The following is a 23,773-nucleotide window of genomic DNA, read 5'->3' as shown; positions in this document are numbered from 1 at the left end:
CAGGGATGCATGGATGGCTCAGTGGTTGAATGTCTACCTTTGGATTGGGGCGTGATCCTGGAGTGCCAGGATCAAGTCCCACATTGGGCTCTCTGTGGGGAGCCTGCTTCTCCCTCTGCCTGTGTCTCTGCCTCTCTCTGGATCTCTCATGAATGAATGAACAAAATCTTTAAAAATAAATAAAATCTCAACAATGCAAAATGGAATGCAAAGGCTTCCTCCTATGAGAGACCCCCAAACTCTCCTTTTGCCTTGTCAACCATTTCTGTAGAACTGTATCCATTCTGTATCCATTCAGAACTTTTCTCTGCATATCCAACCAATGTACGTATGATTATCCTGTTTATTTTTTATGGATAAAAGCACATGCAATGCACTCTTTTGAGTCCTGCTATTTTTTACTCAACAATATCTTGGAGACTGTTCCAAAAAGTGCATATAGATTTGCTTAATTCGTTTATAGGTTGGTTTTATAGGCTATTACAGGATGCCTAGTATTGTAATTTATACTGCTCCCCTACTAATGGGAAATTAGGTTGTTTCCAGGCTTCCTCTGTTCCAGGCAATGCTGCAATAAGCATTTTGTAACCACAATATAGTGTAGAGATAAGGGCACAGGCGCTGGGCACATGCCTGGGACTGGAAACTCACAGCTGCTGCTAAAGTCAGTTACTTCACCTTCATGTGCCTCAGTTTCTGTGAAATGAGAATAAAAACAATACTTACCTCTAAAGTGGGTGGGAGTAATTTGTTCAACACATATTTGTTGAACATCTATTATGTGCCAGGCACTGTTTTAGACATGAGGAATTCAGTAATGAACAAAACCTAGAAATCCCTGCCTGGGTGGAGTTTATATTCTAATGGTGGGAGACAGATAAGAAGCAAGATGAATTAGTAAAATATATGATGATGAGTGCTAAGGAAGTGAATCAAGGAAGAGGGTTGGAGTGGGAGGTTTGCAATTTTAGATAAGGCAGTCACAGATGGACTCCTGATAAAGTGACACTTGAGTGACAGACCTGAAGGAGATGAGTGGTGAGTCATGTTAATACCAGAGGGAACACACTGCAGGCAAAGGATCAGGGATGGGGAACTCACTCCTTTCCAAGACAGCTCCTAGCAATGGGAAAGGCCCTGTGCTCTTGAGCCTGTCCTTGGGGAGTCATACAGAATAGAACCCCTCCCCTGAATACAGCAGTCCTGCCAACAGATGCCAGCAAGAGAACTGCTGCCCCATGATCCTGTGTTATGATGGAGCTGCCCAAAGAACTAGGGGGCACCAGCTACAACTGAAGAAGCCTGATGGCCTCAGAGATGGGCTGGGTTCCCAGTCTCGTGGGGTCCATCCCTGACACCAGGGGACTTTGCCTTGAGACCGGGGTCCTTCTTCCGGATTGGTATGTGGCTGGGAGGAGGAACCAGAGAGTGAAGGGATGGGAATGCTATCTCTGAGTTGGTACCCTCGTGTGGGCTCAGCTTTGCAAAGATAAGTTTCACGGGCTGAGTGAGCTGTGTGTAAATCTCAGTGAGGCTGGTCTCAGGTCTGGGACAGCAGCCCCTTAGGTTTTGTTGATCTCTCCTTCTGAACTTTAGTAAGATCAGTTCTAGAATTTCTCTGTAGGCATCTTTGGGAAGGCAATCTGATTGGAAGAGGAGTTTGTTTTGAGGCAGGGAGAGAGAGCAGGGGTATTGCTGAACTTGGAGTATGCTTATTTGGGATGACTTGACGGGGATCTGATGAATTGGTAGGAGGTTGAAAGCCCCTCAAACCACCCCTTAGCATCACCACAGACCCTGGGTCCTAGTATCAGGGTCAGGAAGGTCCTTTCTATCCTCCAGCCTTGAAATTTATCTCTAGTACCCCCTCTGTGTACACAGATCACTGACCCAGAAGAAAGCTAGTTTGCAGAGCCCTGCCCTCCGCATTGTAGAGCAAGTGTAAAGAGGTAGGTTTAAGCTTAATATCTGGCATGAGGGCGTTTCAAATTAGTGAGGAAAATATGAGCTTCTCTATTTTCTTTCTTTTTCTTTTTTTCCCCTATTTTCTTTGAAAAAGATAAATCCAGATCCTTACTCACTGGATAACTCACTCTTTAAAGCATGGGAAACACCAAATAGAGCAAGGGTTTCAAACTTAAAAATAAAACTATAAAAGAATTAGGAGAAAATATGAATGAATTTTAAAAACCTCAATGGGAAAGTGTCCTGCTGGTGAGAAACCAAGTTCGGAAATCATAAATTTAACTATGGAAAATGTTAAAATTTCTACACAGTAAAAACTACTGCAAACAAAATAAACACAAACGGCTATTTTTTAAAAAGATTTCATTTATTTATATATATGAGAGAGAGAGAGAGAGAGAGAGAGAGAGAGAAAGAGAGCATGAGCAGGAGGAAGGGCAGAGGGAGAAGTCCACTCCCTGCTGAGCAGGGAGCCGTACCACGTGGGCTTGATCCCAGGACTCCAAGATCATGACCTGAGCCAAAGGCAGACACTTAACGAATGGAGCTGCCCAGGCACCCCAACAAATGGCCAACTATTTTTAAAGCATGCAATCCAAAAGATAGATAAAGGTTAGTATCCTTACTACAAAATTAGCTCTTACAAGTCAGAAAGAGATGGTCCATGAACCTAATAAGAGAAACAGCAGAAATCATGAACTGGCAGTTCCAAAATAAAGAAATAAAAACTGCCAGCAAGTATGTGGGGAAATATATTCAACTTGTCTTGTTCCTCAAGGGTCTTTGTACTTCCTGGTCTTTTACCTGGAACCCTCTTGCCCCAGCTAGCAACATAGCTTGCCATTCAATTTCTCCAGGCCTGTCACTCAAGTGTCACTGTATGAAGCAACACTAAAGGCTGTAAATGACCAGAGGCCTGAGTTACAGGATATCTCAGGTAGAAAGTCCCCTTTATTTTATTTTATTTTTTTAAAATTTTTATTTATTTATGATAGTCACAGAGAGAGAGAGAGAGAGAGGCAGAGACACAGGCAGAGGGAGAAGCAGGCTCCATGCACCGGGAGCCCGACGTGGGATTCGATCCCGGGTCTCCAGGATCGCGCCCTGGGCCAAAGGCAGGCGTCAAACTGCTGCGCCACCCAGAGATCCTAGAAAGTCCCCTTTAGACACCTGGGTGGCTCAGCGGTAAGCGTCTGCCTTTGGCTCAGGGCGTGATCCCGGTCTGGGGATCAAGTCTGGCATCAGGCTCCCTGCGAGGAATCCGTTCTCCTTTTGCCTATATCTCTGTCACTCTCTGTCTCTGTCTCTCTCTGTCTCTGTCTCTCATGAATAAATAAATAAAACCTTAAAAAAAAAAAAAAAAAGAAAGTCCCCTTCAATGTCTTCTGGGGCACTGATCCTCTCTGCTGCTATGAGAGAAGGCTGGCAGGTACCAGGCCATGCAGTAGGTAAAGGGTTTTGATTTGATCCCAAGAGCAAGTGGAGGCCAATGTGGGATTTGAAAAGCTCCCCGTGGCTGCTGGGGGGCAGGATGATGATGGAGAACATACAAAGTTGACACAGTGGTCCAAGGTAAAGGTGATGGTGACTTGGAGCAGACTAGTGGTAGTGAGAATGGGGAGAAGTGAATGAATTAGAGAGATATTTGGAGGCTGCATCTCAAGATGTGGTGAGACTTGATGAAGAAGACATCATTGAAGATGACGTCTCAGCATCTGGTTCACATATCTAGACTGATGGTTTTACCAGTCATTGAGGATGGTATTGAGGACCAAGCAGGCAAGCCTGGCCAGGGACCTTGGAAACATCTGGGTGGAACTGTGGAGCAGGAAATTAGTGCTACAAAACTGAAGCTCCAAGGTAGGTTTGGACAGACAGTGATTAAAGCCAAGGGTGTGTGTGATGTCAAGTAGGGTCAGCATGGCGTGAGAGGAACCCAGCCTTGAGGAATCCCAACACTGGATTGCCACATATGGGGCATGAACCTATGAAGGGAATGGAGGAGGGAAAGGCCAGCATCACAGAAGTCAGCTTTTCAAAAAGGAGGAAGGGAGGGTCAGTCAACACGCTGAATGCCATGAGGGGATCAAGCAAGGTACATGAAAACTTAGAAAAAGTCCATCAGATTGAACTCCAGAGATACTCTTTTTTTTTTTAAATTTTTATTTATTTATGATAGTCACAGAGAGAGAGAGAGGCAGAGACATAGGCAGAGGGAGAAGCAGGCTCCATGCACCGGGAGCCCGACGTGGGATTCGATCCCGGGTCTCCAGGATCGCGCCCTGGGCCAAAGGCCCGCGCCAAACCGCTGCGCCACCCAGGGATCCCGAGAGATACTCTTAATGCTGGGAATCTCAACGTTGGCCATGTTGACATTTGGGCTGGATGATTCTGCGTTGTGGGGTCTGTCCTGTACCTTGGAGGATGTTTAGAAGTTTCCCTGGCCCTTACTCACTAGATGCTGGTATCACCCCACCCCCCAGCTATGACAACAAAAATTGTTGCCAACATTGCCTGATGTCCCCTGGAGGGCAAAAACACACCTAGTTGAGAACTCCTGCTTTGGCAGTGTTTTGGGTAGGCTCACAAATGGAGGCAGTGACATTAGATAGATGTTTCTAGAAGTTTGCTTGTGGAGAAGAGATGAGAACTAGGATAGTGCCCGGAGAGCACAAAAGAGACCACTTTGAAAATGTATAAATAGTAGGGGCACAGTCAGAAGAATATGCGACTCTTGATCTCAGGGTTGTGGGTTTGAGCCCCATGTTGGGTATAGATAATACTTTTAAAAAATTAAAAACTTTAAAAAAGAGAAAATGTGTAAATAATGATGAAATGTTAACCTTTGAATTTTTTTTTGTTACTCTTTAATAGGTGAAAAATAGCCTCTTGGTATGGGTTTTTTTTTAATATTTTATTTGAGAGAGAGCGCACAAGCAGGGTGAGGGGCAGGAAGAAAGATAATCAGGCTCCTTGCTGAGCAGGGAGCCCAACATGGGGCTCAATTCCAGGACCCTGAGATCACGATCCAAGCCGAAGGCAGATGCTTAACTGACTGAGCCACCCAGGCACCCCATGACATGGTTTTGATGTGCATTTCCCTTATTTATTTTTTTAAAGAAATATTTTGTTCTTTTTTTTTAAAGATTTTATTTATTTATTCATGAGAGACAGAGAGAGAGAGAGAGAGAGAGAGAGAGAGAGACAGGCAGAGGGAGAAGCAGGCTACATGCTGGGAGCCTGAGATGGGACTCGATCCCGGGTTTCCAGGATCACACCCTAGGCCGAAGGCGGCGCTAAACCTCTGAGCCACCTGGGCTTCCCTGCATTTCCCTTATTATGAGTAAACTTGGTCCCTATAAGTCTGAGGAAATGATTCTTCAGAGACTTTTTTTTAATGTTTTTAATCCATTTTTCCTATTGGTTCATTGGTCTTTTTATTATTGATTTTAAGAGTTGCATATATTAGGCAGGAGAGCTCTTCATTTGTAGTGTGAGTTACAAATACTTTTCCCTAGTTTGTCATTTTTCTTCTAACTCTAGGGAGCCGAAAGAGACACAGACAGTTGTATATATTTCTGAGGGGTTTTGCAAATGTGTATAATTCTTGTGATCGACAATTTGTCACTATCTATCAAAATTACAGGAGCATTTATCCTTGACTCAGCAGTCCTGCTTCTGGGAATTTATGCTATGGAGCTACTTGGAGTGGATAAAAGTGTGTGTGTTGGTTGGTCATTGTTGCTGCTGACTTTTTTCTCATGAGACTGGAAATAGCCCAATAGGGCACAGATTAAATAAACTATGGCGTATGCATAAACGGAATATTTTGCTGCTATAAAAAAAATGAAGAAAGTTTCTATGTGCTGTAATGGAAAGATACCTAGGATATACCATTAAATGAAAAAAAAAAAAGAGGCAATGGGAAGAAGTCTGTATTTGATGTACCATCTTTTGTGTAAGTCATGGGGGAAATGGGAAATATGAAAATATTTCTGTATTTGCTTATATTTGCATTAGAAACACAGGGAAAAACAGTAAAACATGGTTCTACAAGGAGTTGGGGCATGGGGACGACAAGGATGACAAATATAGCTTCATTTTTGTTTTAGGGTTTGTTTTTTTTTTAACTGGTGAACTATCTTTAAAAAGTTAATGGGATGAGTCCAGTTGAAAGGGGTTGAAAATACAGAAGAGAGAAGTTTTGGAGAAGGTGGGAGAGGGTGAGATTCAAGGCCCAAGTATAAGAGTAGGGATTTGCCTCAGTTTCTCCATCCGTAAAACGAGGGTTCTCAAGCTAACCATGAAAGGCATCTAGCATGGACCTTCATTAGATGTAACTCTCATCTCTTTTCTGAAGCCCAGGGCAGGCTGGCCACAGGGATGGGCCTTGTCCTCAGCTCCTCCAAGTGCATTACGGTGATCAGTGGAGGGCCTGAGCTAGTCCCAGCCTCCTGGTGGGAGAGGGAGGGAGGACAGGAGGGTAGGCTGTGGGACTGCAGCCAGCACTTTGTCATCTGCCCACACCCTTCTCCAGCTACACCAAGCCCACGGTGGGGACAGATTGGCCCTAAATTTAGCTCCCCAGAGGGAGCTTTTGAGAAGCAACATGAACAGCAGCCCTCAGCCTGGTAAGGACCTTGCTTCACAAAAGAGGAAACTGAGTCACAGCAAGGGCAGGAGTGTGATTTACGCAGAGCTGCCTCACAAGTTAGGCCTGCCTCCTGCGAGCAAGGGTGTGTGTGAGCTGAGCGGTGTCCCCCCTACAGTGCGCGTGTTGAAGTCCTAACCCCAGCAGCTCCGAGCGTGAGATGCGGTCTTTAAGGAAGTGATGAAGGTAAAGACGAAGTCATTTGGATGGGCTCTAATCCACTATGACTGCTGTCCTTAGAAGAAGGGGACATTGGGACACAGAGGGAAGACCATGTGAAGACAGGGAGAAGACACAGAGGGAAGACCATGTGAAGACCATCTATGTGCCAAGGAGGGAGGCCTGCTGATACCTTATTCTCGGGAATCGTGAGAAAATGTTTCTGTCCTTTAAGCCGCTCAGCCTGTGGCACTTTTTTACGGCAGCCAGGGCAGGCTGATGTAGTGCGTCTCCCACTCGTGTCAAGGACGTCTGGAGGTAGGCAGGCTTCGTCACAGACTCAGGCTCCACTTTCTCTCCCATCTTCTTTTTACAAGGTCACCTCCTGGACGAAGATGCCTGCTGGAACTGCCTATGCCAGACAGCAAGGAAGAAGGGATAAAGGGCAGTTGCCTCCCTTATTTATTTATTTATTTATTTGAGGGAGGGAGAGAGAGAGAGAGAGAGAGAGAGAGAGAGAGAGAGAGAACTAGTTGAAGGGGAGGGACAGAGGGAGAGAGAGAGAGAATCTTAAGCAGGCTCCACATACACTGCGGAGCCCCACTTGGGTTCTATCTCACGACCCTGAGATCATGACCTGAGCCAAAATCAAGAGTCAGATGCTTAAGTATCCAAGCCACCCGGTTGCCCTAGGTCCTTCCCTTTTAAGGCGACTTCCTGTTAGTCCCACAGAGCAGTTTTGTTAATATCTTTCTGGCCACCATGTGGTCACATGATCACACCTTGCTGCAAGGGAGTCTGGAAAATGTGTTTGGCTAGAAGTAAGGATTTCTTTCTTTCTTTCTTTCTTTCTTTCTTTCTTTCTTTCTTTCTTTCTTTTTCTTTCTTTTTTTTTTTAAAGATTTTATATATTTATTCATGAGAGACACACACAGAAAGGCACAGACAGAGGTAGGGGGAGAAGCAGGCTCCCTGCGGAGAGCCTGATGTGGGACTCTATCCCAGGATCAGGACCTGAGCCAAAGGCAGATGCTCAACCACTGAGCCACCTAGGCATGCCATGGATTTATTCCTAAGAAACAGAGGAGAATGGATGTTGGAGGAGGCAACCAGCCATCTCTGTCACGGACTATCGCCTCAGTCCACATACTCAGGGGTGCATGAGTGACCCTCTTTACGTTTTACATAATTCATCATCATTTCTATTGCAAGCCAAGAGGTACATGCACCTTTCTGTGTGAATGTGTCTAATTCCTGGGTGGCTTTTGAAGTGCCAAGCTATGGTGGCTATCCCGAAGGCCTTCGTCCTTGCAGGTATGCCGAAGACCTCATCAGCTCTTAGCCACCTACCCCTGACCATCAGCTCACACAGGCCACTTAGCTTCCATCTGCACAGCTACTTTGGCCTCTCCTGGACCATTGCCAAGACTCCAGCATCATTCTGCTGCTCTCATGCCTGCTGGGAACCAAGGTACTCTGGGGAGCATTTTTTTTCCATCTGCTCTTGGGTTTCCCAAACCTTCCTTTCAAATCTTGCTGCCTCCCCCACAAGAAGTAGGGTTTGAGACCTGGCCTTCAGAGGCCTTCCAAATTCTCTCTTTTTTTCATTACGTCTCCTCTTTCTTTTCTTCCTTATATCCCAGCAGAATATTACTTTTTTTAAAAGATTTTCTTTATTTATTCATGAGAGAGACACAGAGAGAGAGAGAGGCACAGCCACAGGCAGAGGGAGAAGCAGGCTCCACGCAGGGGATATGGGACTCGATCCTGGGTTTCCAGGATCACACCCTGGGCCGAAGGCAGGCGCCAAACCTCTGAGCCACTCGGGCTGCCCCCAGCAGAATATTCCTGATCTGGAGGTGGCAAACCCTATTTTCGGCTTTTATGTTTCTCCGATAAGGACTTAAAGTATTGGGACACAAAGCTAGATTCATGGCTTTTTCTCTTTCTCTTACTTTTCCACCTTCCCCTCTTGATGTGACCAGCGTAGCTTTTAGCATGATGGCAGAGAAGAAAAAAAAAAAAATCAAGAAATTGAAAAGAAGGCCAATGTCTCCAAAACATTATCCTACCATATTTATAATAAACTTTCCTGTGGTTGACATTATTTGTCATTCCTCACTCCTTCTCTTCTTTTACTGCCACTATAGTCTAGTAAAGTAGACTGTCTCCTTTCCTAGCTGCTCTTGCAGCTTAGGGAAGCTGTAGTTCTCAGTTCTGATCAATAAGATGGGAGCAGAGGCTGCTCAAGGTTTATAGGAAGTGGGGGGGCCAGGTGTGGCTGGCACATTCTCTTTCCCTATGCTTCTTACTTAGAATGTGAACACAACGTCTAGAGCCACAGCAGCCATCTTGCCACCATGAGGGCAAGGCCAAGAGAATCATAGAGAAGCCATAGCACCATCAGCAGCCGAGTCTATACAGTGTCATATCATTTAATTATTATTATTATGCAAAAAAGCCCTCATTTTTAAGTCTTTGTTACTTATTGCTAAAAGCATTCCTAATGTATATACTATCACTGTACTTAAATTAGTTCAAGTGGGTTTCTGTTTATTGTCACACATGTTGCCTAAACAGTGGCGGCCTCTTGAATTCTGGGCCACGTGGATACAAGACAGTTCCTAACCACACTTCAACCTGTTCAGCCCAGGCCCCACCCCAGTTCTGTCCGAGTGGTTCCCATGCCAGGCTCTATTTGTCAAAGTGAGTCACATGGATAAGATAATGCTGCTCAGGGGTACTGAAGAGAACATTTTGTTCCTTCAAGTGGGCTGGAGGATGTGGATAGTTCACCAGCTATTGTCAGCCTTGGAACCTACCATATCTCTTTGGTCCCCTTTTGTCCACCAGAAGCCTCCATTCACTGAATGTTTGAAGAAAATCCAGGCCTGTCTACTAGCAGTATTTTCCAGGGTGAGTCATGATACGTTGGGCAGGTTCCTGACTGCTCCAAGAAGAGGTGCCAGGCTGAGGTCTCCCTTTACGTGGGGAGAAGTCCCTTTGCTAGTCTCTCCCTTCTGCATCCTTCCTCACCAGAGGTCACCAAGGTCTGGAAATAGAGGAGTGACAGAATAAAGATATGTACCCTCCAGGACTTCAAACTAGATATTACCCAGCTCAAAAGGAATAGCTTAACTGAGAATAAGTCATAGGACCCTTTCCAGAACAATTTAGGAGAAAATCATTCTTTCCTTTAGACTTATTCCTGAGAGGATAGGAGTCTGGTGCAGCCAGGGTCCACCATGAGGGGAGAGCTTGGCCAAGAGCAAAGGATAAACTAAAAGACAGTGAGATCAAGTTCCAAGAACCTGGTAGGAGTTCCTGGATCAATCTATGCCTGAAGGCCACCCATACCTGGACTTTCAATATATATGAATCAGAATATATACCTGTTTTGTTAAAGGCAGTTTGAATTGTTTTTCTCTCAGACAAACTAAAACCATTTTGAGAATTTCAGCCCAAGACAGATAGTGTGGCAAGTGAGCAGCGAGGCTGAGACCTAAAGCCCAAATTTCCTGCTGTTGAATCCAGTATAGCATGCTGATGAACCAGAGCCTGGATCCAAAATGGCCCCGTGGAGAATTTGTGTGTACGTATGTGTGTACGTAGCTTCTCTTGATGTTTGAGCTCTGCTTTGTCTCTGAGGATTTCCCAGATCATTGGGTTCAGCCCAGAATGCATCTCTCTGTGCTCCACATTCGTCTGTGCAGTGTATTCGGCATGCAAGTTGTGCCATTTCATTCCAGCGTTGTCCTGAGCTGGTCTTTAAATCTTGGCAAACTTGGGCTGCTCTCCAACTTTTCTCTTTTGATGTGAACTCCTCCAGGCCAAGGGCTGGCTCTTATCGATTTCATTTCTCCACAAAGCTCAGGACTCAGCACACAGTTGGAACTTTTGGGTGGCAGCATGCAGCAATGGAAGGAACACTGGCTTTGAATCCTGGCTCTTCCACTTACTAGCTGGGTGACCTTCAGCAAATCACTTAACTATTCTGAGCCTTATGAAGGTTATTATGAAAACTACACAATATTACATGTCATTCATTTGTTCATTCAGTAAATATTTATTGAGTGGACACTCTGTGTAGGCATGGAATTAGGGGCTGAGAATACAATGGTAAGTGTAACTTTGGTTGGTGGTGAGCAGTGGCAGCAAACCCTGTTTCTATTTTCATTATGACATGAAAACCTCATTTCTTAGCTTCCTTTGCAGTTGTGTGGGGCCATATGACTATGTTCAGGCCAATGGAAATTGGGAAGAAAGTGATATATGATCTTTCTCCTCCTGAAGCACTTCTGGAGCAATCCACCACATTATCTTCCTATTGCCAGCAGATGCAGAGGATCTGATGGCTCCAGGGACCCAAAGAGGGTATTGAGACCCAATATAGAAAGAGTCTGGGACCCTGAATGACTTGCCAACCCTCTGTGACTGTGACATGAACAAGAAATAAAATTTGAGTGTGTTACGCTACTGAGATTTTAAGTTGTTATTGCATCAACTGTGGCCAACTTAAGCAAAAGTGAATTTCTTGGAAGGAAATGGGCTGTTCATGGGGTCAACAGGAGCCTTTGGCGTGGGCAGCTCCAGAGGCTAGAAAGGAGGACTTGTCACATAGAGGGGACACACATCTGGAATGTCAACCCAAACATTTCTTTTTGTTCCAATATTCAAATTCATAGGAGGGAGGTCCATCTAGCCTACTTTTGGCCATATGCTCCTTCCCTTGACTAGAGGAGAGAAAACTTTTGATTTCAACCCCTACTCACTGTATTTAATGAGAGGAGGGAAATCTCAGAAGGGAATTGACAGGGGATGGATATTGGGCAAGCTGAAAATACACGCTCCCCAAAACGAACGAATATTCCCTTCCCTCTTAGAGCTCCAGCCACAGGGAGGTGCTGATTAATCATGTCCTCCAACAGTGCAGCAGAGTGACTGGGGTGACCCCCCTAATGGACAAGTACAGGCCACACAGATTTGGGCAGAGAGGTCAAGGGGACCTTCCTAGAGGAAGTGACATTTGATCTTGGGCTGTAAGTCTGATAGAAATCTACTACATAGGGGTGCCTGAGTGGCCCAGTTGGTAAGCATCTGCCTTCAGCTCAGGTCATGATCTCCAGGCCCAGGATTGAGCCTGCTTCTCCCTCTCCCTCTGCAGCTCCCCCCTGCTTCTGCTCTCACGTTCTCTCTCACTCATGCTCTTTTTCTCAAGTAAATAAATAAAATCTAAAAAAAAAAAAAAAAAAGAGAGAAAGAAATCTAGTATATAAAGGGAGAGGAAGTGACAAAGGAGTGGACATATGTAAAGCTAGGAGGTACCAGGGAAGATGTGAATTTCTTATTTCTTCCTCCTTACCAAACATGCAGGATTTGGAATCAGGGAAAATGCCCTCCTCTATTTTTCAGTCATCTCTATGAAATGAAGAAAGGGAGGTTTCCTTCATATAGATCTTTTTAAATGTAATCTCTATGCCCAATGTGAGGCTTGAACTCATGACCCCAAGATCAAGAGTTGCAAACTCTATCAACTGAGCCAGCCAGACGCCCCTCAGATGATATAGTTTTATACCTGGAAAACCCAAATGAATCTGTTGGGGAAAATAAAACAAACAAACAAAAAAGAAAACAATAAAAATACTCAGTTGGCTGGGCCCAAAATTTAACAAAGGAAATCAATAATAGCTTCCCTATTTTTACTAACAACAGCCACTCAGAAGAGATAATGGAAGTGGTGGCCCCCATTTACAACAGCAGCACAAAAGGTAAAAGACCTAAAAATAAACTTAAGAAGAAAAGCATAAGATCTCTATGAAGGAGAGGTGCCCGCTGGCTCAGTTGGAAGAGCTTGCAACTCTTGATCTTGGGGTCATGAGTTCAAGCCCCACGTTGGGCGTAGAGATTACTTTAAAAAATCTATATGAAGGAAACTTCAAAATGCTATTGAATGATACAAAAGAAGACCGGATTCATTTTTTTTCTAGGCTTTGTCTGGAGCACATAAGCAGCTACCCAGGCCTCTCTCCTGGTTTCCTTGTGTCCTTGTGCTGACAAAGATCCTGAGTTTGCTGTCTTCTTGCTGTCACCCTACTGGAATGTAGTGCTGCTCTGGCTGTCCTGGCCAGTTCTGGGCTTTTGTTTTCTTTCTTTCTTTTTTAAGATTTTATTTACTTATTTAAGAGAGACAGAGATAGCAAGAGAGAGCACAAGTAGGGAGGAGAGGGAGAAGCAGGCTCCCTGCTAAGCAGGGAGACCAATGTGGGGCTTGATTTCAGGACCCGGGGATCATAACCTGAGCCGAAGCTAGACATCTAAATGACTGGGCCACCCAGGTGCCCCCTCTTCTTTTATTTTGTGCGTTGGATTCTGGCAATAGGTCTGGCATCTTTCTGGGAACCAAATGACCTTACTCTGTGCCTGGTTTGGGTTTAGATTCTCCTGTCTCAAACAACAGCTTGGATTCATACCTCACACTGTACACCAGAATAAATTCAATGTAGATCAAAGATTCACCTGTGTTTTTTTTATTAAAGGTATAAAAGAACTTGAAGAGAGCATGGGTAAGTTCCTTTAAACGTTGGCATAGGAACATCCTTATTAAGTATGTCTCAAAATTCGGAAGTCATAAAAGATCAACTAATTCAACTAAAAAATAAATCAAAACTTCTTCATGGAAAAGTAAAGCCATTAGCGAAGTCAGAAGACAACAATCTGGGAAAAATATTTGTAAGTCAATATCACAAAGAGCTAATCTCCCTATTGCATAAAGAATTCCTGGAAATGTAGCCAAAGAGCCCAAAACTCAATAGCAAAGAGGGGCAAAGTACAAAGACGGTTTACAAAAAAAATGTGATGTTGGGGCACCTGGGTGGCTCAGTTGGTTAAATATCTGACTTTGGCTCAGGTCATGATCTCCAGGTCCCAGGATCAAGCCCTGTGTTGGGCTCCTCAGTCACTGAGGAGTATGCTTCTCCCTCTCCCTCTGCCTCTCCCTCTGTTTGTGGTCTTTTTCTCTCAAATAAATAAATAAAATCTTCAAAAAATTATGATGTCACTTCTCAGGTGGGGAAAAATCCAAAAGGTTGACTGTATTTCCTATTGGTCAGTGTGTGTAGAAATACATACTGTCTGTGTAGCTGGTATGAGTAGATAACTCCTATAGAAGGTGATTCAGGACAATCCATCAGTCACAAAGGCATTTACCTTTTGACCTAGTAATTCTACTTTTGTGAATTTATCCTATAGATACAACTGCACATTTATGTGTAGGTGTAAGATTATTTTTTATAGCATTGGTTTTAGATGAATGGAAATCACATACTCTTGGGTCACATGCTTACCTCTGACATCAAGTAGTGGGGTCAGCCCCATTAAAACTTCAAAAACTGAGTATAGGGATGCCTGGGTGGCTCAGCGGTTTAGCGCCTGCCTTCAGCCCAGGGCATGACCTTGGAGTCCCAGGATTGAGTCCTACGTCGGATTCTCTGCATGGAGCCTGCTTCTCCCTCTGCCTGTGCCTCTGCCTCTCTCTGTGTCTCTCATGAATAAATAAATAAAATCTTTTTTTAAAATTTTTATTTATTTATGATAGTCACACGGAGAGAGAGAGAGAGAGAGAAGCAGAGACATAGGCAGAGGGAGAAGCAGGAGCCCGACATGGGATTCGATCCCAGGTCTCCAGGATCGCGCCCTGGGCCAAAGGCAGGCGCTAAACCACTGCGCCACCCAGAGATCCCAATAAATAAAATCTTAAAAAAAAAAACCTGAGTATAAAGGAAAGGTGGTCCTTCATAGCAAAACGAGTCATCAGAAGGGATGAGAAAAAAAAAAAAAACAACAACAAACCAGATATTCCCTGTACCATCTATACCCTTCTTGTTTCACATGATGGAGACAACTTTGTTTATTGGAATGCTCCAGAGTAAGCACAGGTGGTACAGCACTTGGGTGTGGTCAAGTAACCAGCAGTGGTGGCTCGACCACCATCTACAGATGGTGGGTTCTATTAATGTGAGGGCCCTTTGCTCTGCTGAATACCCATAATGAGTGTGAATGTACAAATACGGGATAGCATCATGGGCAGTGTTGAGGTGCTTCTCTGCATAATAGTGAGAGAAACTTGATATTTGGAAAGAAATTCTGTAGGAAAGAAAGATAAAGTAGACGGTCAGGCATTATGAAGATTGAGGGGCTAAGGCAAAAATGATTTAGTAGCAGTCTGGCTGGCTGATAAAGGATTGCAGAAAATCACAGAAAGTGGGAATGAAAGCTTTAGATTGTTTCTATGGGATGTGTGATGTAAGTCCCCTCTTCTGTATCCTTATAAAATCTTCAGTAAAGATGGGTCCCTATTGTTTTGGTACAAGGTTTCTCTGCTGAGGGTGATACTGCCTCCAGGAGCACTGGAAGCATGTGGGCTTGGTTTTACTTGTCATAATGACCGGAGGGGGCTGGGGGCATGGTCATTATCGACTTGGTAACCAGGATCATGCCCCCTGGTGAGATAGATGTCTCTCACACAAGGCCAGTTGTGCCCCCACTGGAAACATTGCTTTGGTGTGAGTGGATTGTTATGGGAAACTTAAAGATGTTCAGAATTTTGTATTTCGGTTGAAATTGGACAAAACCAAAGCACACAGGAGCCAGAGGACAAAGGAACAGCTGACACCTGGGTCGCACCTGTATTGAAGACTTTGATGATGTATATAATCACTGCTTAATGAGTCTTTTTATATCTTCCTTCATTACAGCTTTAGTTTATTCCTCATTTGTCATCTGCTTTATAATAAGCTGCCCTTTTAATTTTCTGCATTTTATACTTTTTTTTTATTAGTTCTAATCTGCATATAAAATAGAGGTATTTTATACCTAGTTTGTATTCATTGGTCCACAGACCAGGGCTCATCTTTTCTTTTGTCAGCACCATATTTTTGGATCCATTTGTGATCTTTTATTATCCTCCCCATTTTTGTGTGCCATTAAAAAAGTAACTATTGTTCCATAACACACTGGATTTCCTAAATTTAGGTCTTGTTCGGGAAATAATTTAGATAAAAATAACTATTACACACACTGTTCAGAATGGAGGTACTGCGCTATCACAGACTTTTTTCTATTAGTTATACATATGTTCTGCTTTAGCACTTTGTCATTTCTTCCGAAGTTTGTCATACCAGAGAAATCTGTTTTGGCAACTAGTTTTCAGTGAAGGTCATGGGTTGGGCTCAAGCTACAGGGTCTCTAAACTGAAGATAGCCTGATGCTCACTGAAGCTGGGAGACTTGGGTGTGTTTTGGGTCTGGATGAGGGGTAACCTCGTATAATGTGAGCCTCAGGTACTTCCTGTCTTTTAAGGACCCAGCCAACAAAGATGGGCCAGGTCTTTTATTAGGGTGTTGCCCAGTGACTGATTGAAACTGGTTATGGACAACCGATTTTTCATAGTCCTCCAAGAAATGAGCTGTGAAGATTCCTTATGAGTCTCCTTAAAGATCAGACCCTTACTACAGTTTCCAGGTTATATATTGTTATATCCCAAAAGATAATGACTTATAATAACAGCTCATTATTATCCCTCATAATACAGCACAGTTGATGGGGCCTAGCTGGGTGGTTCTCATTTGAGATGTCTCATGCAGTTGCAGTCAGAGAGGTGCCAAGGGCTGGAGTCTTCCCAAGTCATGACTGAGTTCAATGGCCCAAGGGTGCCCTCTTCACTAATAAGGCTGGTGCCTCAGCTGAGCTAACTGTGATGGATGAAGCTGGTCAGGCAATACTCTTTTCACATGGTCTTTTCATATGTCTAGCTAGAACTTTCTCACAGCTTGGTGTTCTCAGGTAATCAGGCTTCTTACATGCTAGCTGGCTTGTCCCAAAGAAAATATCCTAAGAAATCCAAGCAAAAACTGTGCAGCTTTTTAAGACCTAACTTTGGAAGTCATGCTCCGTTCCATTCTGTTTTACCAGTCAGAAATGAATTCACAAAACCAACCCACAGTCAAGGTTAGGGGGCTACAAAAAGATAGGAATTCTGACAAACATGGTTCAGTGGGGGCCCTTCTTTGTAGACCAGCTACCACACATAGTCTTGTGAGCTAGTCCAGATAGGTCGGGTTGTGCTGCGGTAACCACCGCTAAATACCAGTGCCTCAAAACACACAAGTTTGTTTCTTGCTCATTCTACTGGCTTGATGGGGTTGAAGGCAAGGTTCTGCCCCATGTAGTCACTCCATCTCATGGTGCCCTAATCTTAGCATGATGCCTCAAGTGTCACTATGGCAAGGGAGAGAAGAACTAGAGGGACTTGGACAGGCAAGGAAATGCTCGGGCCCAGAAGTGACATGGGTCACTTCCACCCAACTGCCATTATCCTGTACAATTGCAAGGCATGGGAAAGTATAAACCTCCCTTGTACTTGGAAGAGAGCTGAGACAGATATTGCTGAACATTAGGGATCTCTCTCCCATCATGGCGTGGCTGTAGATAATTTCTGTTGGATATTTCTGGTGGATGTCACAGCTAGGTAAGTCTTCAGATGAGATTTCTCCCTTCATCATTCTAATGGATGCTTGTAAGGAGCTATTTATTTACACAAGGAGGTCACTCAGGAGGAGGCAATTGAATTGGGTCTTTGGGATGAGTAGGAATGTAAGGGAAGAGATGAGGAAAAGGACATTTCAAATGATGGAATGACATAAGCACAGGCTCAGAGACATGAAAGAGCCTGCTGCTTTCCAGGAGCCATGAGAAGTCTAGCTTGGTGGGCTTGCAGAGGGAAAGGAGATGGTAGGGTGGGCTGCAACTCAGATGGAAACAATAGTCAGTAATTAATAACTAAAAGTTAGTGAAAATATTTTTGATGTTCCAGCCACAGTTCTAAACACTTTGCGTGCTTTGCCACAGTGATGGTAATGCTCTTCTGGATCTCTTCCACGTGTGCCTCTGGAATTCCTTTCCCCCATCTCTGTGTCCAGGAGGTTGTCCCCAACAGCTACATCGCCAGGCTCCCTTGCTCTCTGGCTTCTGGCTGGATTTGTCCAAAGGGGAGTCCCGACAGGAGATAGAAGGAGGGAAGAGAGTGAGGTCAGTGTATTTATTTCACTGGCTTCCTTCCTACAGGAACAACTTGGCTGCCTATTTCCCTCATCTACTCTCACATGATTCTCCCTAGAGAGGCAACTGTTCCTCCTCTTGCCCTTTCAAGCCAAGGGGTACTCATAGTCTTGCTGTTACTAGACTAGGGCTGCTGTATGATCTTTTGTAGGGTTTCCTTATACTCCTTTAAAAATAGCTTCCTTGTCAATTCTTCAAATTCTAACTAGAACTTCCTGATAGAACCTGACTGATACAGGTACCTAATGGACCAGGTGGGTACTACCATTGTTCTCATTTTATGGATGAGTTAACAGGTACAGAGTTGTATGTGTGTACAATCTGCTCAAGGCCATACAGCTACATAAGAAGAGTAAAAACTCTACCAGAGAGTATGACTAAAGGTTCAAACACCTTCAAAGGCTCTGAATCCCATGTTAAACAGAATTTTCCTATCATTTAAAAGGGTGTCAGATGCGCATCTTTTCTTCCTTTTTTCATTAAATCCATATTGAGTGATATGCCTATGCCTTTTGAGAAACCAGTGCATTTCCAAGCACGACACGTGAGAGAATTCCTCAGGCTCTGTTGGCCTCACAGAGCTGTGGTGGGCCTCAGTGAGATTTTAGCCATAGAAAGAACTATTCTGGAAATTGGGGTGGAGCATGTGACTGAGGTCCAGCCAATCAGAGCATCACATTCCCCTGGTCACAGCGACTGGCTCAGGAGTGATCCAATCAGAAGCCAAGGGGATTATTTTTCTGAAACACTTGAAAAGAGAGGCATGCTTTCTTCTCTATCAGGCTTCCATTTGGGAGAAGATAAAGCCTGGATATGCAAGGGGCAATGGTGTGGATAAAGGACCCACCAGCCAAGGAATCAGAACCAAGAAATGGGGAGAAAGTGCGCTCTGTGATGCCATTTCAGACTCTGCATGCAGCCATGTCTGAAATTCATGTAAATCTTTGGAAGATTCTCTTACATGAGACAATAGAGTCCCTTTTCCTCTCTGATAGAGTTCCAATTACTTGGAACTTGCAACCTTGTCACTTGCAATGGAAAGAGTCTTGATAACAATGGGAGAGCCTGAAGTGGGAAGGGGAATGGGCCCTCTGCAGCAGTCAGATGAACTTCTATTCATCCAGCAAGACCCAATGAAAATGTTACAATCTTTGTTCAACCTTCCAACCACTCCTCCCTTCATAGCTAGCTGCTCCCTCCCCTCTTCCTTGCGTACTTAGGTTTGCACACATCTCTATTATAATACCTTCTTGTGCTAAAATTGTCAGGGTGGCTGTTTCTGCTATGAGGCAGTGAATAATTTTCCTAAATTGAATTCATTTGCGAATTTTTAGTCTTTAGGAAAAGGCCTGGCATAAAGTTGATGCTCACTGAATGTTTGTTGAATGAATAATCCAGTGAATGGGACCAAGGCAGGAACAAAAGGAATGGGCAGGAGGAGATGGATGGGGGGGGAGGGGAGGCATCTCTGCAGTGCCAACAAAAAGTAATAGCAGCCTTAAATCTTTTTTTTGGAATAGACAGGCTTGAGATTAATATTAATAACAAAGCGTTATTTAGTTGACTTGGACAAAAATCCCTGGAGTAAAATTAACAATAGCTGTGATTTATCGCATGCCTTATGTGCCAGGTGTTCTGTGCACATTCAATTTAATATTAACTCCAGCTTGGCGATGGAGGTGTGCTGAATGTGTGGGACTCCACCACAACCCCTTTATCCTGGGGAGTCAAAATCAACTCCAGGGGAGTATTCTCGTGGTCAGTCATAGCAATTCCATCCTCCTGGCCAGTGGCTAGTTCAGGGATGGATTGGCCTGCACCAATGAGGACCAGTAGGATAAAGTTTATTGTCACGAGAAAGGATGTGAGATAAGGTGCTCTCTCTTGCTGGATGCAAATGTGGATGTTTGTGGTTCTGGCTGTTCCTGGCATCCAACTTGAGGACAAGACAGATCCACTGAGGAGAGCAGAGTCAAGAAAATCCTAGAGGAATGGATGCAGGACTTCCATTACTCCCAGCATGAATCTGACCTATTTCTTTCCTTTTTTTTTTAATTAAAAAAAAAATTTTAGTGAGCTCCCTGCCCAATGTGGGGCTTGAACTTAGGAGCAGCCAGTCAGGCGCCCCAAACCTGAACTGTTTCCAGATGTCTGGTTATGGGAGTTACGTGAGTCAAAGGCATACCTCTGAGTCTGAGTTGAATTTCTGTTATTTCATCCAATTACACAGTGAGGAAGCCAAGACTTTGATTTAACATACCTCAGCTAGTGGTAAGAGCAGGGATTCCATTCCAAATCCTCTTATCCTACAGCCTTTGCTCATCCCACTAAGCCGAGCCAAGAAAGGTCAAGGCACTTGATCTCAGTTCTGAATCATCCATTTACCTTCTGATACGGATTCTCTAATACATGCCGTTTCTACTGCCTAGAAAAGTCTATGCCTCCTCTCTTTGCCCAGCAAACTACAACATGCCTTTCAGGCCTCAGCTTAAGTAAATGTCACTTCCCGACATCCTGCCCCTTCCAACCCTGGAAATCAACTTGGATCCCTTGGCCTTTAATTCTCATGGTGGTTTGTATTTTTCTTTCACACTCTTGCCACAATTATAATAACTATCACTTACCATATAATACTTTAAAAATAATGTCTACTTCAAAAGGGCACACGTGTATCTGCTTCCTCTGCACTGAATCCTCGGAAAAGTGGATGCCAATAAATATTTGATGAAGGAATAAACAAAAGCTGTTGCTTTCTGCGGGCTGGAGTTCTGGGAGCGGTTCTCCAAGCGTGGTCCCCAGGACCCGCGAGCATTAGCATCACCTGGGCACTTGTTAGAAATGTCAATCATTAGGCCCCACCCAGCCCTAGAGAGTTAGAGTCTCCGCGTTGAACAAGCCCTCCCGTTGAGTCTGGTTCTCTCTGGTTTGCAAGCCACTGGGTTATACAGATTTGCTCTCGTCTATGCAGCGCGCACACCCAGGGCTCAACCTCGTTTGATGGCGGGGGTGAGATGGGGGGGGGTTCTCTTTCCTGCTTCTGTGTCTTAAAAATCAGGACTTTCACAAGTAGAGCGGTTTGGAGGATAGAACAGGAACTCATCATCACATGTCAAGCCCGCAGAACCTGTGCAATTGCTGTTCTTTCATTTTTTATTTTTATTTATTTTAAAGTCATCTCTTCCCAAGGTGGGGCTCAAACGCCTAACCCCGAGGTCAGCATGTTCCACCGACTTGGGCCAGCCAGGCGCCCCCCACCCTTCCTTGGGCTTTTTTTTTTTTTTTTTAAATAAATTCACTTTTTATTGGTGTTCAATTCGCCAACATATGCAATAACACCCAGTGCTCATCGCATCAAGTGCCTTCCTTGGGCTTTGATCCCCATTCCCACGACGGACTTCACATTCGCACCCCTCCCCGCCGCTGGCTCGTGGCGCTCAGAACCTTCAGGGCGGGCGGCCCTTCCTTCCGGCGCGCTCCTCCGCCTCCCGCCCGTGCCCCGCTGCCTGCGGCAGTCCCGGCTCGCGGGCCGGCAGCGCTAGCACGTGCGTGAGCGGAAGGGCTGTAGGGCTCCACGAGGGCAGAGGCTGCGGGCCACGGAGCCCGGGGCGCGGAGGGCGCGCGTAGAGGGCCTCCCTGCACGGCTGCGGAATGAATGAACGGGCCGCCCAAGTGAAAGGGAAACCGCCCCTTTACTAAGATGGCAGGCCCGGGCCCTTTACCAACATGGCGGCCGGCCCGCGTGGAGGGGCGGAGGGCGGGGCCGGCGGGGGGCGGGGGGCGGGGCCGGCGGGGCGGGGAGGGGCGGGGCCAGGAGGGAGCCGTCAGGTGCGGCTCCGCCCCGCGCGCCCCCCCACCTCCCCTCCCTCCCCGCTCGATTCCGGATTGGTCCGGTTCCAGCGCCGCAGCCCGGCGGCCGCGCCGTGGGGCCGCGCCGGGCGCTCGCCACTTCCGGCGCGTTGGGGCTGTTGGTCGGGGGCGGCCGTGCGGCGCGAGCGGGCGGCTCCGGGGCGGGCGCGCGCAGGGATGCTCCGGGGGGCGGCGGCGGCCGTGTGGGCTGAGGCGGCGAGGGCAGCGGGGGCCCCCGGGCCTCGCCCGTGAGCCGGCCGCCGAGGCCCGTTCAGCCCCCGCCTCTCCAGCCTCGGGCCGGGCCCGCAGCCGCTTCTGAAGGCGGAGGCCGGGAGCCCCTGCCTGGGCCCGGAGCCTCCCCTCGGGGGTCGGGCCCGGGCGGGGGGCCCCCCCGTCCCCGAGCCGCTGCCCTCCGAGCCCCATTTCCTGCCTTTTTTTTTTTTTTTTTTTTTCAGTTTCCTTGGGGAGGGGCGGGTGGGTCTAGATGAATCGTTCCCGGGGTCCTGGATGAGGCGGGCCGGGGGGCCGCGCTGTTTTTAGAGGGTCCCCGCGGGGCCCGGGCGGGGCCGCGGCCGTGTCTGCATGGGTGGGGGACTTCCCGATCCGGCCTGGACCATGACCTGAAGTGTGCGAGCGGGACGTGTCCGGAGCTCCAGAGCCAGCTCACCTGAGCCGCCCCTCCCCCGGCCAGCATGGTAAGTGGGGTCCGAGCCCCCTCTCCCCCCGGGGCGGGAGCGGGCCCCGGGACTGCTGAGCCATCGCTTCTCCCCGGGGCGGGGAGAGGCGCGTGCCGAGCCCGGCAGTGACACATGCGTGCAGGCAGGCTTTGCAGCCCCGGCTCCGCGCTCCCATCCCCCCTCCCCCTCCTCCTCCCCCTCCCCCTCCTCCTCCCCCTCCCCCCAGGGATGCCTCAGGACTGGGAGGGACCTGGAAGCGCAGCAGGCACTACCCTCGTGTCCGGGGTTCGCCCCTCTCACGGTGCAGCTGGTTTGACAGGAGCCCTCCTGTGCTTACGGAGGGCCTGCGCCGAGTGGTGGCTGGTGTTGCCTAATGAGCCCACCGGCGCTCTCCTGAAGTGGGGAGACCGAGGCACGGAGCCACCGACTTACCCAGCTCAAGGTCACTCAGGTGACAGTGGCACGATTGGGAGCTTCGGCAGTTCGACTTCAGAGCTTCTGTTAGACACAGCACGGAGTGGGAGGGGGTCTTGCTGTCGGTTTATACCGAAGGAAACACAGGCTTTGTGATTTGCAGAGGTCACTTATCCGGATCGTTGCAAAGTCAGGAACAGGAGTGTGTTGTTTGGACTCCCCAGTGTGCTGCTGTTTCTGCCTCATGCTCTGGCCCTTTCCCCGCTCGTGCCTGGAAAACTCATCCTTCCACATTCAGCTCAGAAACCACCTCTTGGCTTTCCATGCTTCTTCGGACCCAGAGACACTCTCAGTACTCCCTTAGATTTGTGTACTCACATCTGCTTATTAAGCTTTTGTCTTTATGGTCATCATTGTTTCTGCATCTTATCTCTCTGCAGCAGTAGGTTCAGTTCCCTCAAAGATGAAATTGTCTGAATCTTTTTATCTGCCCCAGCCCCTGGTACATGGTAAGCCCATGGAGGAGAGGTTGATTGCACGGCGTGTGTCTGAGCACCTCCAGTGAAGGAAGTGTTCTTAAGGCTGTCCATTTTACCCCTGTTTGAGATTTAGTAGAGAAAGGGACATAGTGATGACATCTGTGATGGAGATGTTTAGGCCGGTGGGATTTTTATTTCTTTTAAATTTTTATTATTTTTATTTTTATTCTTTTGCCAGTGGGATTTTTAAGACATTCAAGGGGCCTGTGGGTGTTGTGTTAGGTTCTGGGCATAAAAAGAAGGCCCGCAGTCATGGCCCTTTGTCCTCATGGGGTCACAACCAGTGGGGTAAAATAGACCATGAATGCTGAGCAGCACCGTGTAGTAGATAATGTAGGTAGTGTAGTGGCAGATAGGTTAAGCTCTCTGTGTCCCAATTTCCTCATCTGTAAAATGTGGTGTTAGGA

The 23,773-nt window shown here is 46.4% G+C and overlaps 1 protein-coding gene across 8 annotated transcripts in view; it reads left to right on the top strand.

Annotated features, from left to right (window-relative positions):
- The first annotated feature begins 21,978 nt into the window (after positions 1 to 21,978).
- Positions 21,979 to 23,773, top strand: part of XPO6 (exportin 6) — a 100,316-nt gene continuing 98,521 nt past the window's right edge. For 2 of the 8 annotated variants that reach the window (XM_077907127.1, XM_077907122.1), the window contains exon 1: positions 21,981 to 22,431. In XM_077907127.1, the coding sequence (XP_077763253.1) occupies positions 22,429 to 22,431 (3 nt within the window). In that variant the 5' untranslated portion in view covers positions 21,981 to 22,428. Of the gene's footprint in view, positions 22,432 to 23,773 lie in introns of all 8 variants that reach the window. The other 6 variants (XM_077907129.1, XM_077907125.1, XM_077907130.1 and 3 more) reach the window with 5 other exon arrangements.

This window comes from Canis aureus, chromosome 8 (assembly GCF_053574225.1).
Source record: "Canis aureus isolate CA01 chromosome 8, VMU_Caureus_v.1.0, whole genome shotgun sequence".
In the NCBI taxonomy this organism is placed as follows: Eukaryota; Metazoa; Chordata; class Mammalia; order Carnivora; family Canidae; genus Canis; species Canis aureus.
Note: the sequence above shows the minus strand (reverse complement) of the source record. Positions and strands in the feature narration are given on the sequence as shown.